This window comes from Heterodontus francisci, chromosome 28 (assembly GCF_036365525.1).
Source record: "Heterodontus francisci isolate sHetFra1 chromosome 28, sHetFra1.hap1, whole genome shotgun sequence".
Taxonomy (NCBI): Eukaryota; Metazoa; Chordata; class Chondrichthyes; order Heterodontiformes; family Heterodontidae; genus Heterodontus; species Heterodontus francisci.
In genome coordinates this window covers 27,444,987-27,461,167 of record NC_090398.1, presented here as the reverse complement: position 1 = coordinate 27,461,167, position 16,181 = coordinate 27,444,987, and the positions used below count along the sequence as shown (strand labels likewise).

At 40.3% G+C, this 16,181-nt stretch overlaps 1 protein-coding gene across 1 annotated transcript in view; it reads right to left on the bottom strand.

Annotated features, from left to right (window-relative positions):
• Positions 1–477: 477 nt before the first annotated feature.
• The window catches only part of LOC137345168 (NACHT, LRR and PYD domains-containing protein 3-like), a 35,172-nt gene continuing 19,468 nt past the window's right edge, over positions 478–16,181 (bottom strand). The window contains exons 3-9 of the mRNA XM_068008634.1: positions 14,457–14,614; positions 6,734–6,905; positions 6,564–6,629; positions 2,666–4,457; positions 1,205–1,291; positions 869–1,039; positions 478–682 (exon numbers count right to left, since the gene is read on the bottom strand). Of these exons, the coding sequence (XP_067864735.1) occupies positions 478–682; positions 869–1,039; positions 1,205–1,291; positions 2,666–4,457; positions 6,564–6,629; positions 6,734–6,905; positions 14,457–14,614 (2,651 nt within the window). The remainder of the gene's footprint in view (positions 683–868; positions 1,040–1,204; positions 1,292–2,665; positions 4,458–6,563; positions 6,630–6,733; positions 6,906–14,456; positions 14,615–16,181) is intronic.

The window sequence follows — 16,181 nt, the reverse complement described above, 5'->3', positions numbered from 1 at the left end:
AGATGCAAACGTTAGGGAGAAAGAAATAAATGGTTCTGCTGGTAGGGTGATACGAAGAGGGCAGGAGGAATTTCATGTGGACCATAAACTCTGGCACCGACCAGTTGGTCCAAATCCCCTGCTTCTGTGCTGTACATTATTGTAATACATGGAATTACATACAAACATTAACACAAACACTCACCAGATCCGCTCCAGACTCCTGCAGGTCATTATGAGGTGGCAGAAAGCGGGAACAGATTGGTCCGTGAAGGAATTTGACTGCAGGGACAAAACTGTCAGTGACTGGTTTGTACTGAGAGCAGAGACTAGATTCTCGGTACATGAATCTGTGAGATCATTATTACCTAGTCTGAGGAACAGTGAAAGGGAGTAAGAGACGGAGAGAGAAAACAAAAATCACAGTAAGTACGCAATATCTGTCCATAATTCTATATCAAATAATAATAACGCTGAACAGCTTTAGAAATAGAGGCATTATGAATACAATCTCACACAGTCTGGTACGTACCGCAGTTCCTGTATTTTACTGTCGGGCTTGCTCAGAGAAGCAGACAATAGTTTTACTCCTGAATCTCTCAGTTTATTGTCGTTCAGGTTCAGATCCGTCAGTGACAGGTTTGTAGAGAGAGCAGAGGCGAGATCCTCAGCACAACAATCTGTGAGACCATTACTATTCAGACTGGGGATCAGGGAGGAAGAAACAAAGAGATAAAATGGCAAAGCAGGAATATTATTACATTTCATGTAAATAATTATTCTCTCCAATATGCAGAGAATGAAGCATGATTGCCTGATTTATTAATGCTAAAATTTTATTATGAGATCCAGTGATTATAAATATAATCTCACACAATCTAATACTCACGACAGCCTCTGGACTTCACATTCTAGGTTCTTCAGAGCCTGAGACAGTAGTTTCACTCCTGAACATCGCAGTTTGTTATAACCCAGGTACAGCCCCGTCAGTGATCGATTTGTACTGAGAGCAGAGGCGAGATCCTCAATGCAAAAATCTGTGAGATTGTTGTCAGCCAACCTGGGGATATGTGTGAGAGAGAGAGGGGGAACAGACTGTGTATTTGTGAGGGGTATAATATGTATCACGGCAATTTTCAGTGTCTATTAATCAGGCTATTGCTGGTACTGATAATAATGTACAGTATTAAACATCTAGTTATCATAAATACCATCTAGTACTCACCCCACTGCCTGTATTTTACATTCAGGGTTCTTCAGAACCACAGATAGCAGCTTCACTCCAGAATCTCCAAGATCATTTCCCTCCAACCTGAAAAAAGCAGACAGGGGGTGAGAAATAAACTGAAACGGGCATCGGATCTAATACATTGGTTGCTCTCTCTCTCTCTTTCTTTAACAGGTATTACAGGAGCACGGAGAAAGTGAAATGACCAAACAGAAAATGAAACTGGGTTAGTTCCGGTTTGCCATATATTGGGGGGACTGAAGTATTTACTTTCATTCAATGAGGTATTGACTGTGTGAAGCCATGAAACGTCCCTCAGTCCGGTCTGCATCCCTGATCATCAGTTTTACCCTCCTGCAGCCCTGTGATGTTTGAATAAACGTGTCTCATTTCTATTGCTTCTGAACCATCCGATTTTACGTGAATGGTCGCCCTCTTCCACTAACTAACTGCAAAGCAGTAATTTCCTATATTGATACTTTGTGCATTATATTACTCTGTCTAATATTTCCCAGTGAGGAATATTGTGAAACAATGCTAAGTGTTGCTGTAAAATCCGTTCCAGTTATTATGTAACATGGGAAATTCATGCTTTACACGTTTGTGCACGTTTTGAATGCCTACACATTCTTTTTTATAGAGGAGGGAATTTCATCATTTTATTTCCAATTAAACTCTTTCTGTTTCAGTTCCGTTAAATGCTATATTTTGAGCAGACTGTTCGTAAATTCTGTGCCAGCAACAAGGCCATGCAGGCAAAACCAACTTAATGTAAAATCCTGAATGCATTAATGTTGACATTTTCCCCACCTGCCTGTAATGTAGCCAGTCCGCACAGTCATTATTTAATGTGTTGGGTTGTGGATAATTTTTTTAAATTACAATTGCGAAAAGTGTAACATTTTTCTGAATGCAGGAAGTTTTCCTTCTGGACAGGACTTTTCTTACAAACCGTGAATTAACTGGACAGAAATTCCTCTTGGGTAGAAGCACTAAATGGGGAGTGTCACATCTCAACACCACTCCTGATATTAGCAAATTGAATGAAATATCAGGCAGGATGTATAGCGTGCATGGTCTTTAGCTTGGTTACTCATTCTGCTTCTCGGTAATATGGTAAATGTATCCCATTTCAGATTATTAACTATAATATCTTTTGTGTTTTTGCACATTGTTTTTCTGATTCTTTTTATTCAGTAAGATGTATTTTCTAGATCACTGTATCATAAGTAAACTCTATCAGTCCTAAATAATTATTCGCCATGAATTTCTTGTTGGAAAGGTTCTGTTCTCATTTTGTTGCTCAGTGTAATGCCCTGCTCGAGTTAGTTTTTTTAAAATTACAGGTGAATTGTGCATTGCCTAGTTTTCCTGAAGTGCAGTTATTTTCTTTAACTTACAAAGTAAACAACTTTGTAATAATTCAATTAACCATTACAGTAACAAATAATGAGTTACCTCAACACCTGGCATTTGTGGAGTGCCGGTTCCAACCGCTGGAGTCCTTCACACTGAATGGAACAGTTCCGCAGATCGAGTTGTTTTATTGTCTGGCAGAGGCCAATGGCATGAGACAAGACTGCACAGTCAATCGGAGTCAGTGGCAATGCCTTTTGTGAGTCAGAATCGCCAAATTTAAGTGTTTCCACAGATCCCAGTGTGTTCTGTGCCAGTGCTTTATTCTGACACTCAAACAGGTAGTGCAATGTGTTTAGGAGACCCCTTTTACCAGTTTTACTCCCTGTCTTTCGAATCTGTTCTTCAACCTTCTCCTTCACCCAGTCAATCACTCGGCAGGTGGTTTGATGAGGAAATGGACCTAGAAACTCCTCCAGGGGTCGAGCTGCCTGTGGGGAGGAGAGACCAGCAACAAAACGTAAAAATATCTCAAATCGCCCATCTTCTTTGCTGTGGGGTGCACTGAGGAGTTTCCAGATGTCGTCGGGATCTGGAGTCAAGAAATGAGCAAGTGCGGCTACAAACTCTTGGATAGTGAGATGGAGGAACGTGTACACCATGCTCTGGGCAGAATCATTCCTCTCCAAAATTTCCAACATGAACCCAGACAGGAACTGGGAAGGTTGAAGATTGTATTTGATCAAATCTTCATTCCGAAACACAATGACTTTTTCGTTGACTCCTGTGAAAGCCATCTCACCGATCTTCAGTAACACATCACGGGGGTTTTCAATCTCTCGGCCATGGTTTTTCAGAATGTTGTAAATATAGTAGGAATATAGCTGGGTGATGGTCTTGGGAACTTGCTGCTGTTTCCTGTCTCTTTGTGCAAAGAAGGGACCCAGTGACAGACAGAGGATCCAGCAGTAGGAAGGGTTGTAGCACATGGTGTACAGGATCTCGTTCTCCTCCACGTGTTTGAAAACAGCTGCTGCTACCGTCTGATCTTCAAAACACTTGTTGAAATATTCTTTCCGTTCATCACCAACAAATCCCAGGATTTCAGCCCAAACACTGATCTCAGCCTTTTCCAATAAATGTAATTCATTGGGGCGGGTGGTTACTAACACTGAACATCCTGGGAGCAGCTTTTTCTGTATTAAACTGTACACAATGTCAGACACTTCACAGGGGAACTCGGGATCCATGCACATTGACTGAGGTATTCTATCTGCCTGATTGTCAAGAAATTCTATGCTGTCCTTGAATTCATCCAAACCATCGAATATGAACAGCAAACTGGCTGGATTTTTCCAGAGTTCTTCCAGAACATTCACCAAGTAAGGATAGAATACCAGAATCAGATCCTTCAAGGTTGCTTTCCAATTTATGGCGTTCAACTCACGGAATTTAAAACTGAAAACAAATTGGAAGTGTGGGTATAATTTCCCGGTGGCCCAGTCATAAACTATTTTTTGTATTAGTGTTGTTTTCCCAATTCCCGGGACTCCACTGACAACAGCTGAACATCCTGAATTAAATTGCACAACATCTCCCTTTGTTGTATGGAGCAAACATACTTCTTGGGAAAAGCTACTTCTGTACAATTGATCGATGCGGATTTTTTCCAGTTCCCTCCGGAGATGCATTTCTCTCCATTCTTCATGATCCCGGCCACGTGCCAGCAGTTCATGTTCTACAAGTTTCCGATGACGAATAGGAGAAATGATTGTCAGCTCAGTGTATCGGGCATCCAACTCGGAAATCTTAACCTTCTCTTTTATTAGAATAGTGTTCAATTTAAGTGTTTCATTTTGCTGTCGGAGTATTTCCTTGTGTTGTTGTTGAGCATCTTCAATTAAAACAGACAGTCGTGATACAGTTTTGTCGGATGGTAAATTGCAATACAGGTTAATTGACAGCTTAAATATGATCCACTTCTGAAAATTAAAATGTTTTTCATGATAATGTTGCCTTAATGCCAATACTAACCAGTTAGCTCATGGGAGTGAACAACCACATTTGTAATAGTTTTAAATGGAATTTAGGAACATAGGACATTCAGCCCATCGAGCCTGCTCCGCCATTCAATGCGATCACAACTGATCATGCACTTCAATGCCTTTTCCTCACATTATCCCATATACCTTTTGCGGAATTGTGGAGCTAAGGGTTATATACCTTTCATGCATTCAGTTCACAAAAATTGGGCATTTCATATTGGACGAAATTCGAAGAGAATCCAATGGTAAAGACGATCTTCCTAATTTCGTTCCTGGTTCTGCTGTTAATTTGTGTGTTAGTGAGAGTGTGTGCCATTCTGTGCTGGGGAGGTGTGGGTCAGTTGGATAAGATTGTGTCCAGATTTGATCTTTATGTGAATCCAACACCTACACAATTACAATGGACACACAAGGAATTATAAACAGTTGAATCTGGCGTATTACACCCTCTACAAACTTCAAACAAAATCAGAAGGAATGGAGGGACTGCAAATGTAACAAACAAATCTTTGAATGTATTCCGAAGCGTTGATGAGGATGTGTTTTTTTTTTTACAACAAAAAGTGCAGTAATCTGGAATTTGAAATAGACGCATTAGGTACAAAAGCAATGATGTAATGGTTAGCTTTTATCAATCACTGGGTAGGCCTCAGATGGAATATTGTATCAAATTCTGGGCACTGCTCTTCAGGAAGGATGACAAGGCCTTGGAGAAGACACAGAGGAGATTTATTACAATGGTAATAGACATGAGGTAGATATAATAAAAATGTTCAAAATTATAATGGAGTTCTATACAGTAAATGAAGAGAGGCTGCTTCCAATTGCAGAAGCTTTGGTAACACATGTTTAAGACAATTGGCAAAAGAACCAGAGGGAAGGTGATAATTACTTATCTTATGCAGTGACTTGTTTCTATCTGAAATGCACGAGCTGAAAGGATGGCAGAGGTAGATGCAGTAGTAACTTTCACAAAATATTTGTATATATACATGGAAATGAAGACATTGCAGGACTATGGTGAAGGAGTAGAGTAATGGGGCTACCACAAAAGCTCTTTGAAAGAGCCAGCAAAGGGAACAATGGGCTTTATGATTCTTTGCTCAATACAGCTGTCGAATGAACTCCCAAAATGATCAATTTGATCTCCTTCATTCTCACTGCCCGAACCTCCCAACGTTGAATTCTTGGTTTTTTTAAAGTTGCTGATAATGTCTGGGAACACATATCTGGTCACAACTACAGCTGGATAATCAGGAGCAGTGACACCATCTGCAAATTTACAAATCTTCCCATCTCAATACGATTTGAAATTTAAGCCACATAGAACGTTTGATAGTGACTGTCAAATACAAACATAGTTCCATGCTGTCAACATACCCTTTGAAATATTCTTTTCCCTGAGAGGGGAATTGGACATAGGGCCCAGGCATAATATAGGAAAAATCAGACTATTTAATGACGCGTCCTATTATCAGATCTATTGTGGTCAGTGGAACAGAAATATGGGTGGCGCAGTGGTTAGCGGCGCAGTGGTTAGCACCGCAGCCTCACAGCTCCAGGGACCCGGGTTCAATTCTGGGTACTGCCTGTGTGGAGTTTGCAAGTTCTCCCTGTGACCGCGTGGGTTTTCGCCGGGTGCTCTGGTTTCCTCTCTCAACCAAAGACTTACAGGTGATATGTAAATTACACCTAGTGTAGGTAGGGGATATGGGATTACTGTCGGATTAGTATAAATGGGTGGTTGTTGGTCGGCACAGACTCGGTGGGCCGAAGGGTCTGTTTCAGTGCTGTATCTCTAAATAAATAAATCAGGTGGGGCATAATGAGAGAAAACTAATGTTTTACCGCTTGTTTGGTGTCTTCTCCAAGTTGACCCTGATAGAAATTTGTAAGTCAGGTTTTGATCAATAAGCATGAAGTAAACTGTTATGAATTTTCATTTTATGGCCTACCCTTCAAGTGGTTGGGTTCTTCTGATGTCACTTCTGCGATGTTTGCATAGTGTGACAGATCAGGACCTGTTTAAAAAAAAAAAGAATTTTGATGGACTCCTATGCCGATTATTTTAGAAAAATATGTAATTTTTGATTTGAAGTTACATTCAGTGTGAATTATATGGTACCGTATTCCTCTAATTCTTTCAATATTTTGTCCAACTTTGGTACCCCATGGCGCATTTTCACAAAGGATTCCCACATCACTCTTCGGGCCACAGCACCTTTCTCCATCACAAGATTCAGAAGAAGTTTGGAGCTTTCAGCCTCATCTCCATTGTCAGCGAGCTCACTGACTTTCTGGAAGGAAAAACAATCAACATAATGTGGAACAGAGTGAAAAAAAAAAACATAAAGTAAACATGTGGAGGAAAAGGATTTGTCAGTGATGGTGTCCACTGATTTTAATGAAGCTGCAAAGCATGCAATCGGTAGTTCGATTTATTCTGGTCAAGAGCTGAATAATTTGAAAACAACTTTAAAAGTGGGAGGACAGATGAGCTGAGGGCATAAATTTGGAAGTATATCATTGAAATGAAAAATTATGCATAAAGAATGTTCTCGAGTCATTATTACAAATCAGAAGGTGACCATTCGTCCCATTGAATCCATGTCAGCTCTCTGTAGCGTAATCTATCAGTCCCATTACCTAGGTCTTCCTTGTAGCCCTGCTAGTTTATTTCGCTCAAGTGCCTATCCTATTTCTCTTTGAAGTCATTGATCGATTCCACTTCCACTACCGGGGTAGACCGTGAATAGCAGGTCATTACTACTTGCAGTTTAACAAAGTTCTTTCTCACATCCTCCCTGCATCTCTTTCCCAAAACATTTAAACTGTGTCCCCTAGTTATTGTACCATCAACTAATGGGAACAGCTTTTTTTTGGATATATAATCTAAAGCGTTCCTAATTTTGTACACCTCTATTAAATCTCCCCTTAACCTCCTTTGCACCAAGTAAAACAACATCAACTTCGTCAACCTAACCTTGTAGCCAACATTTCTGATCCCTGGGATCTTTCTGGTAAATCTGCTCCGCACCTTGTCAAGGACTCTTGCATCCATCCTAAAGTGTGCTGACCAGAACTGGATACAATACTATAGCTGTGGCCGAAACAGGGTTTTATAAAGGTTCAGCACAACTTCCCTGCTTTTGTACACAATACCTCTATTTATGAAGCCCAAGATCTCATAGATTTTTCTAACTACTCTCTCAGTATGTCCTTCCATCGTCAAATAGGATTGCACATGAACTCCCCCCACCACCCCCCCACAGGTTCTTCTGTCCCTGCACTCTCTTTAGAACTGTGTGTCATTAAGTCTATAATGCCTCTCCTTGTCCCTCCTGCCAAAATGTATTAACTCACGTCAATGGGAACCTGAGGGGTAGCTCAAATTGGAAGGATGTTAGGCTGGTAACAGGAGGTAGAAAAGTAGCAAATGTCAATAGAAGATAGGTAAAACAAAGGCGAGCATTAACTAGGCTGAGAATTCAGAATGCCAAGAAGACAAGGTTAAGGGCACTCTACCTGAATGCACGCAACATTTGCAATACAGTGCATGATTTAAAGGCCTAAACAGAGGTAAATGGGTATGATCTAATTGTCATAATGGAAATGTGGCTACAGGGTGACCAAGATTGGGAGCTGAATATTCAAGGATATTCGACATTTAGAAAGGAGAGGCAAAACGGAAAAGGAAGTTGTGTTGGGCTAATAATGAGATGGATCACCGTACAAGTAAAGGAAAATCTCAAATCGGAAGAACAAAATGTGGAATCAGTTTGGGTGAAGCTAAGAAACAGCAAGGGGCAGCAAACATTAGTAGGAGTTGTCTGTAGGTGAACAAACATTATTGGTAGCGTGGGGTATGGTATTAATCAGGAGATTAGAGAAGCATGTGGCATGGGTAATTCAGTAATCATAAGTGACTCAATCTGCATATAGATTGGGTAAACCTAATGAGCACTAATGCCGTGGAGGACGAGTTTCTGGAGTATGTTAGGGATGGTTTTTCTAGCGCAGTATGTTGAGGAACCGACGAGAGAACAGGCTATTTTAGATTGAGTATTATGTAATGAGAAAGGGCTAATTAATTCTTGTTGTAAAAGAACCTTTAGGGATGAGTGACCATAATATGATAGAATTTTACATTATGTTTGAAAGTGAGTTATTTCAATCTGAAGCCAGGGTGTTAAATTTGAACAAAGGAAATTATGAAGGTCTGAGGGGCAAATTGACTGAGGTGGATTGTGAAAATACATTAAAAGGTATGAGAGTACACAGGCAATGGATAGTCTTTAAAGAAATATTACATTGTTTACAGCAACTATACATTCCTTAAAGGCATAAAAACCCCAAAAGTAAAGAGTGTCAACCATGGATAACAAAGGACGTTAAAGATTGTGTAAGATTAAAAGAAAAGGCCTATAAGGTTGCCAAAAATATAGTTGTAAATATGAGGATTGGGAGGATTTTAGAAGACAGCAAAGAACGACCAAGAAACTGATAATGAAAGGGAGGATAGAATATGAATGTAAACTAGCAAAACATATAAAAATGGACTGTAAAAGCTTCGACAGGTATGTAAAAAGGAAATGTTTGGCTAAGACAAATGTGGGTCCATTACAGGCAGAGTCAGGAGAATTTATCATCGAGAAATGACAGGGAAGCTAAATAATTACTTTGTGTCCGTATTCACTGAGGAAGATGCAAGAAATCTCTCAGAATTAGAGATCCAAGGAATTGGGGGGAATGAGGAATTGAAAGAAATTAGTATTAGTAAGAAGGTTGTATTGGAGAAACTAATGGGACATAAGTTTTGAGTACCAGGACCTGATATTCTACATCCCAGAGTGTTGAAAGAGGTAGCTATGGAGATAGTGGATGCATTGGTGATCATCTTCCAAAATTCTATAGATTGGAAGGTCACAAATGTCATCCCACTATTTAAGAAGGGAGGGAGAGAGTAAACAGGGAACTACAGACCTGACAGCCTCACATCAGTCGCTGGGAAAATGTGAGAACCATTCTAAACGATGTGATACATGGACACCTGGATACTAATGATCTGATTGGGCATGGTCACCATGGATTTATGAATGGGAAATCATGTTTGACGAACCTGTCGGAGTTTTTTGAGGAAGTTATTAACAGTATTAATACAAGGTGGATGTGGTATACTTGAACTTTCAGAATGCTTTTGATGAAGTCCCCCACAGGAGATTGGGGAGCAAAATTAAAGCACATGGGATAGGCGGTAATAAACTAACATCGAATAAGTATTGGTTAACAGGCAGACAGCAGAATGTAGGAATAAACGGGCTATTCTTGCGTTGGCAGACCGTGATTATTGGGTACTGCAGGGATCAGGGCTTGGGCCCCAGCTGTTCACCATATATATCAATGATTTAGGACCAAATATAATATTTCAAAGTTCACGCATGACACAAAACTAGGTGGGAATATATGTTGTGAGGAAGATGCAAAGCGGCTTCAAAGGGATTTGGACAGACTGAAGTGAGTGGGTAAGAAGAACATGGCAGAAGAAGTATAATGTGGAAAAAATGTGAGGTTATCCACTTTGGTAGGATGAATAGATGTGCAGAATATTTCTTAAATGGTAAGATATTAGAAAGTGTAAATGTACAAAGGGACCTGGGTGTCCTCGTCAATATGTCACTGAAAGCTGACATGCAGGTGCAGCAAGCAATTAGGAACACTGATGTTAGCCTTTATCACAGAGGATTTGAGTACAGGAGTAATGAAGTCTTGCTTCAATTGTATAGAATCTTGATTAGACGGGACCTGGAATACTGTGTGCAGTTTTGGTCCCTTTACCTTAGGAAGATTATTATTGTGATAGAGGCAGTGCAGCAAAGATTCACCAGACTTGCTCCCAGAATGGCGGGACTGTCCTATGAAGAGAGATTGGGGAAACTAGAGCTGTATTCTGTAGAGTTTCGAAGAAGGAGAGGTGATCTCAATAAAATCAAAAATTACGTAAAGGGATAGACAGGGTAGAAGCAGCTAAGATGTTTCCCCTGGTTGGGAAGTCTATAACCAGGAGACACACTTTCAAAATAAGGGGGAAAGCCACTTAGGACAGAGATGAGGAGAAATTTGTTTACTCAGAGGGTTGTGAATCTTTGAAATTCTGTACCCCAGAGGGCTGTGGAAGCTCAGTCATTGAGTATGTTTAACCCAGAGACTGACAGTTTTCCAAATACAAATGGGAATAGTGTGGGAAAGAAGGATTTAAATGGATGATCAGCCATAATCTTATTGAATCTTATTGATCTTATTGGCAGGTTCGATGGGCTGAATGGCCTACTCCTGTTCCTATGTTTCTTTGTCCCTCTGTCACGATATAAAAGTCCATCTGCCAGTTGTCTGTCCATTCTGCAGGCATTATCTGCAGTATTTGTTGCACTCACTTGATATCATCCTTACTGTTCGCCACACCTATGTCAGTAAATGTTGAAATTTACCTCCGTACTCTAATATCCACGTGATTTATATGTGCTGAACACACCGCGGTCCTAGAACTGTCCCTGGAGACACCACTGTCTATTAAATTCCAGTCTGAAAAGCAACCATTTACAATAACTAGCTGTTTTCTGGACACATTTTTTTAAAATTCAAACTGACATTGACCATCCCATTTCATGAGCCCCAGTTTTGTCAATGATCCTTTTATGTGGCACGTTGCCAAACGTTTTCTTCAAATAAATTTAGATAACATTGGTTGCTTTTGCTTCATCGACCCTCTCTATTACTTCATCAAAAAAGTCAATTAAATCGGTCAAGCACAATCGGTCTTTTACAAATCCATTTTGGCTCTCCATAATTAATTCAAACATCTCCTAATGCCTATTGTTTTTTTCATTGATTACTGCTTCTATAACATCATCCACCACGAACGTTAACCTGACCAATCTATGGTTTTCCCTCGAATAAAGGGGTCACATTTACCAACCTCCAATTCTCTGGTACCACCCTCCTTGCCCCCCGCCCCCCCCCCCCCAACCTGATCAATGGAAGATTATGGTCAGTCAGCCTTCTGCTATTCCCAGTTCCTACTTCCTTTAGCAACCTGGGACACAAGCCGCCCAGACCAGGTGACATATACACTCTTAGCATAGCCAGACTTTCCAGTGCATCCTTCTTAATAATTTTTACTTCATTCATTTCCACTATCATCACTGCTTCTACTGATATTTTATCAGCATCTTTCTCCTTAGGAAACACCAATGCAAGATATTCATTAAGTTTTCTAACCTTGCCCTGCACATCTAAGGGTTTATCACACTTTATTATCCCTAATAGGACCCATTCTACCTCTTGCTACTCGCTTACTCTTTACATGCCGCCAGAAGATTTTTTGGGTTTCGTTTTATGTTACCTGCCATTCTATTCTCATATTGTCTAGTTGCTAGTTTTATTTCCCCACTTCTTAAATTTACTTGGCCTGGTTCTCACTCGAAGAATTCACTTGACATGCATCATTCACAGACTGGAGGACTGCTAATGTTGTATAAATGTTTAAAAATAGAGGATGAGACAGTCTGAGTAACTACAAGTCATTAAGCCTAACCTCAGTTGTGGGAAAATTATTGGAAACAGTTTTGAGAGACATTATAAATCATTCGAACTAAAAAACATAATGAATGAATCAATCGATGCTAGTCAGCGTGGATTTCTCCAAGGTAGATAGCGCCTGACTGACTGGATAGACTTTCTTCAGGAGGTAAAAAGGAATGTTGATGAGAGCAACATATTCAATGTCGTTTATATGGATTTTAGCAAGACCGTTGACAAGGTCCCATATGGAAGTCTGGCCATAAATCTAAAAACGTCATGGGATTCAAGGGAAAGTGTCAAGTTGGAATAACATGCAAAAGGAAAATAATACGGATGCTGGAAATCTGAAGTAAAAAAATCTAAATGTTGGAAATAATAAACAGGTCTGGCAAAATCCCTGGAGGGGGAAAGAGAGTTCAGATTTCAGATCTGTGACCTTTCATCAGAACTTAGAAAAGTTGGAAATGTAATATTTGGGCAAGTGAAAGGGTGATGTTGGGAAAAAGAACTCACGGGAAGTTCTGATAAAGGTGGAGGGCAGGAGAGATTAAATGTGAAAAGCACTCATGGTACTGGGCCAAAGAGAGTGGTAATGGGACAAGTGAAGCAACAAAGGATGTGTTTAAAGGAGGTGTGAATGGCTGGATCCCGAATAGCTGCTGCCAAAAGCAAAGAATAGAGAAGAGAGGAACAATGGAGAGAGAAAAAATCCCAGCAAAGAAAATGAAACAAAACAGGGCAGAAGTTATGATCTAATATTTTTGAACACAATGTTGAGTCCAAAAAGCTGTAAAGTGCCATTTTTGTTTCTCCCTTACTTTCCTTCCTGCCCTCCATCCCAACACAACCCTTTTCCTTAGTTCTTTTATGCCACCCTCCTTTTCACTTTCTCATAACCCATTATATTTCTAACTTTTTCCAATTCTAGTGAAAAATCACAGACCTGTGAAACATTACCTCTGTTTCTCTCTCCACCAATGTTGCCAGATCTGCTGAGTATTTTCACCACTTTCTGTTTTTTATTGAAGTTGGATGCAAAATTGGCTCAGTCACATGAAACAAAGAGTAATGGTTCACGGGGGTTTTTGTGCCTGGAAGGCAGTTTCCAGTGGGGTTCCTCAGGGCTCAGTACTGGACCCGTTGCTTTTCCTTATTATATAAATGACTTGGATGTCGATGTAAGGGGCATAATTAACAAGTTTTCTGTTGATATGGAAAATGTCCATGTTGTTGATCGTGAGAAGGGAAGTTGTAGATGCTGAATAACATCAATGGACTGGTTATGTGGGCAGAAAAGTGGAAAACAGAATTCAATCCGGATAACTGTGAGGTAATGTATTTGGGGAGGGAAAACAAGGCAAGAGAATATAGATTAATTAATACGATTCTGAGAAGTGTAGAGGGACAGAAGTACTTTGGAGTACATGTTCATAGATCCCTGAAGGTATCAGGGCAGATAGATAACATGGTTAAGAAAGAATGGAGATAATTTATGATATTGGCTGAGGCACAGACTATCAGAACAGGGAGGTTACACTAGAATTGTACAGAACACTGGTTACAACAGGGCTCGAGTACTTCACATTTCTGGTGACTGCATTACAGGAAGAAGTGATCGCACGAGTTATGGTAGACGAAAATTTCGAAGATGTTGCTAGGAATTGCAAAATTCAACTATCAGGAAAGATTAGGTAGAAAGGTTTTTTTTTTCTTGAACAGATGAGAGTGAGTAGAGGTTTAATTTAGGTGTATGAATCTGTGAAGGGCTTAAAATAAGGTGAAAGGAAGGACTGGTTTCTGGTAGCAGAGAGGTCAGTAACCAGATAAAGGAGATTTAAAGTAATTGGTTGAAGGATAAAAGAGGATTTGAAGAGAAATACTTTCACTAAGGAGTGATAAGCTTCTGGAATTCACTGCCTGAAATGGTGTTAGAGGCAAAAATCTCTCACTGCATTCCTAAAATACTTGGATATGCACTGAGATGCCAAAACCTACAGGGCTACAGACCAAAAACTGGAAGGTTTGATTAGTCTGGATAGCTCTTTTTCAATTGGCAAGGACACGATAATCCAAATGACCTTCTTCTGCGTGTAATTATCACTATGATTTTTCCAGTGGAGGCCTCAGCCATGGTCTTTACACTTCAAACATCCACAACAATATTCCCTGATTGAAAAGGTCTATTTATTCAAAAGAAACTGAACGTTTGACCAATTTTTTTCTTCACAATGTTGGAATTAAGCAAACTCACTGTGGGACTCTCCACTTACCTGATGTTCTTGTCCAGTAAAATGTTCCTCGTATGTCAACGTCAAGCTAACGCCCCTCACTCCTTCTTCAATTGCCTGTTCTAATCTATCCCGGTAGAATATCGTTATCTTGTACAGGTCACAATCTTTGAAGCTTTCAAGGCATTGAGAGACGGGATCTGTGAACATGAAGTATATAAATATACTTATTGTTTCATGGAAGGTCAATTCTTCATTTTACTGATCGGGTTTTAGCTGGTCAATCCATTAAATATACCTGAAGTGAATGGAAACAAGAATCAAGTGGATGTTTAGTGAGCTGCCAATTCAATGATGACCACTTTGGGCTATTACTGAAGGTAAAGATCACACGTTGACATCATAGGGTGGATAGTGAGAGTCTTTTTCCTCGGATGGTGATGGCAAACACGAGGGGACATAGCTTTAAGTTGAGGGGTGATAGATATAGGACAGATGTCAGAGGTAGTTTCTTTACTCAAAGAGTAGTAGGGGCGTGGAACGCCCTGCCTGCAACAGTAGTAGACTCGCCAACTTTAAGGGCATTTAAGTGGTCATTGGATAGACATATGGATGAAAATGGAATAGTGTAGGTCAGATGGTTTCACAGGTCGGCGCAACATCGAGGGCCGAAGGGCCTGTACTGCGCTGTAATGTTCTAATTCTAATTCTAATTCTAATTACGAATAAAATCAGAAAATAAACATTACACAGATCTAAAACACAAGCAAGAAATGCTGGATATACTCAGCAGGTCTGGCAGCATCTGTGGAGAGAGAAGCAGAGTTAACATTTCAGGTCAGTGACCCTTCTTCAGAAGAGTTATTAGAAAATCTCGAATTGCAATAGCAAAGATCAGAATGATTAGGTTGTTTAAAATACGCCTGGATAGCGGGAGAATTCAGCTATTAGAGGGTTATTTCGGCCTGACTCCCCAACAAACAATTGCATCGCTGAACTTCTTTAAGCAGAGTTAAGTGCAGCAGAAGGAAATGCAAATGATGATGACCAATTCTGTCAATCAAATCTTTCACAGCCCTAACACTATGCAGCAAACCTTCCCGGGAGGCAGTTGTGTACACTAAACAAATAACCGAGAGCCCAGGCTCATGCTCCGGGGGTATGGATTCGAATCCCACCACGGCAGAGGGTAAAATTTGAATTCAATTAAAATCTTGTCCAATTGTGACTGTGCAACCATTGCCGATTGTTGTAAAATTCCATCTCGTTCACCAATGCCCTTGAGGGAAAGAAGTCTGTTGCCATTACCTTGTTTGGCCTACATGTAACTCCAAATCCACAGCAATGTGGTTGACTCTTAAATGCCGTCCGAAACGGCCGAGCAAGCCACTCAGTTGTATTAAATTGCTAATGCCTAAGGAAAGAAATGAAACCGGACAGACCACCCAGCATTGACTGACAATGACAAAGCCAGCCCTGTCGACTCTGCAAAGTCCTCCTTACTAACATCTGGTGGCTTGTGCCAAAATTGGGAGAGCTGTCCCAGAGACTATTCAAGCAGCAGCCTAATGTCATCAAAGAATCATAACTTTCTGACGATGGAAGAAGAACTGAGGGTAGCAAGGGCACAAAATGTCCATCACTAAGAGTAGCTCGGTAACATCATTACTGGCTAAGTCCAAAAGGACATAGCTGCTAGTCTGGGTCTTCAGCAGTGCTGAGGGAACCAGCAAGAGGGAAAAACCTACTTGACTTCATCCTCACCAA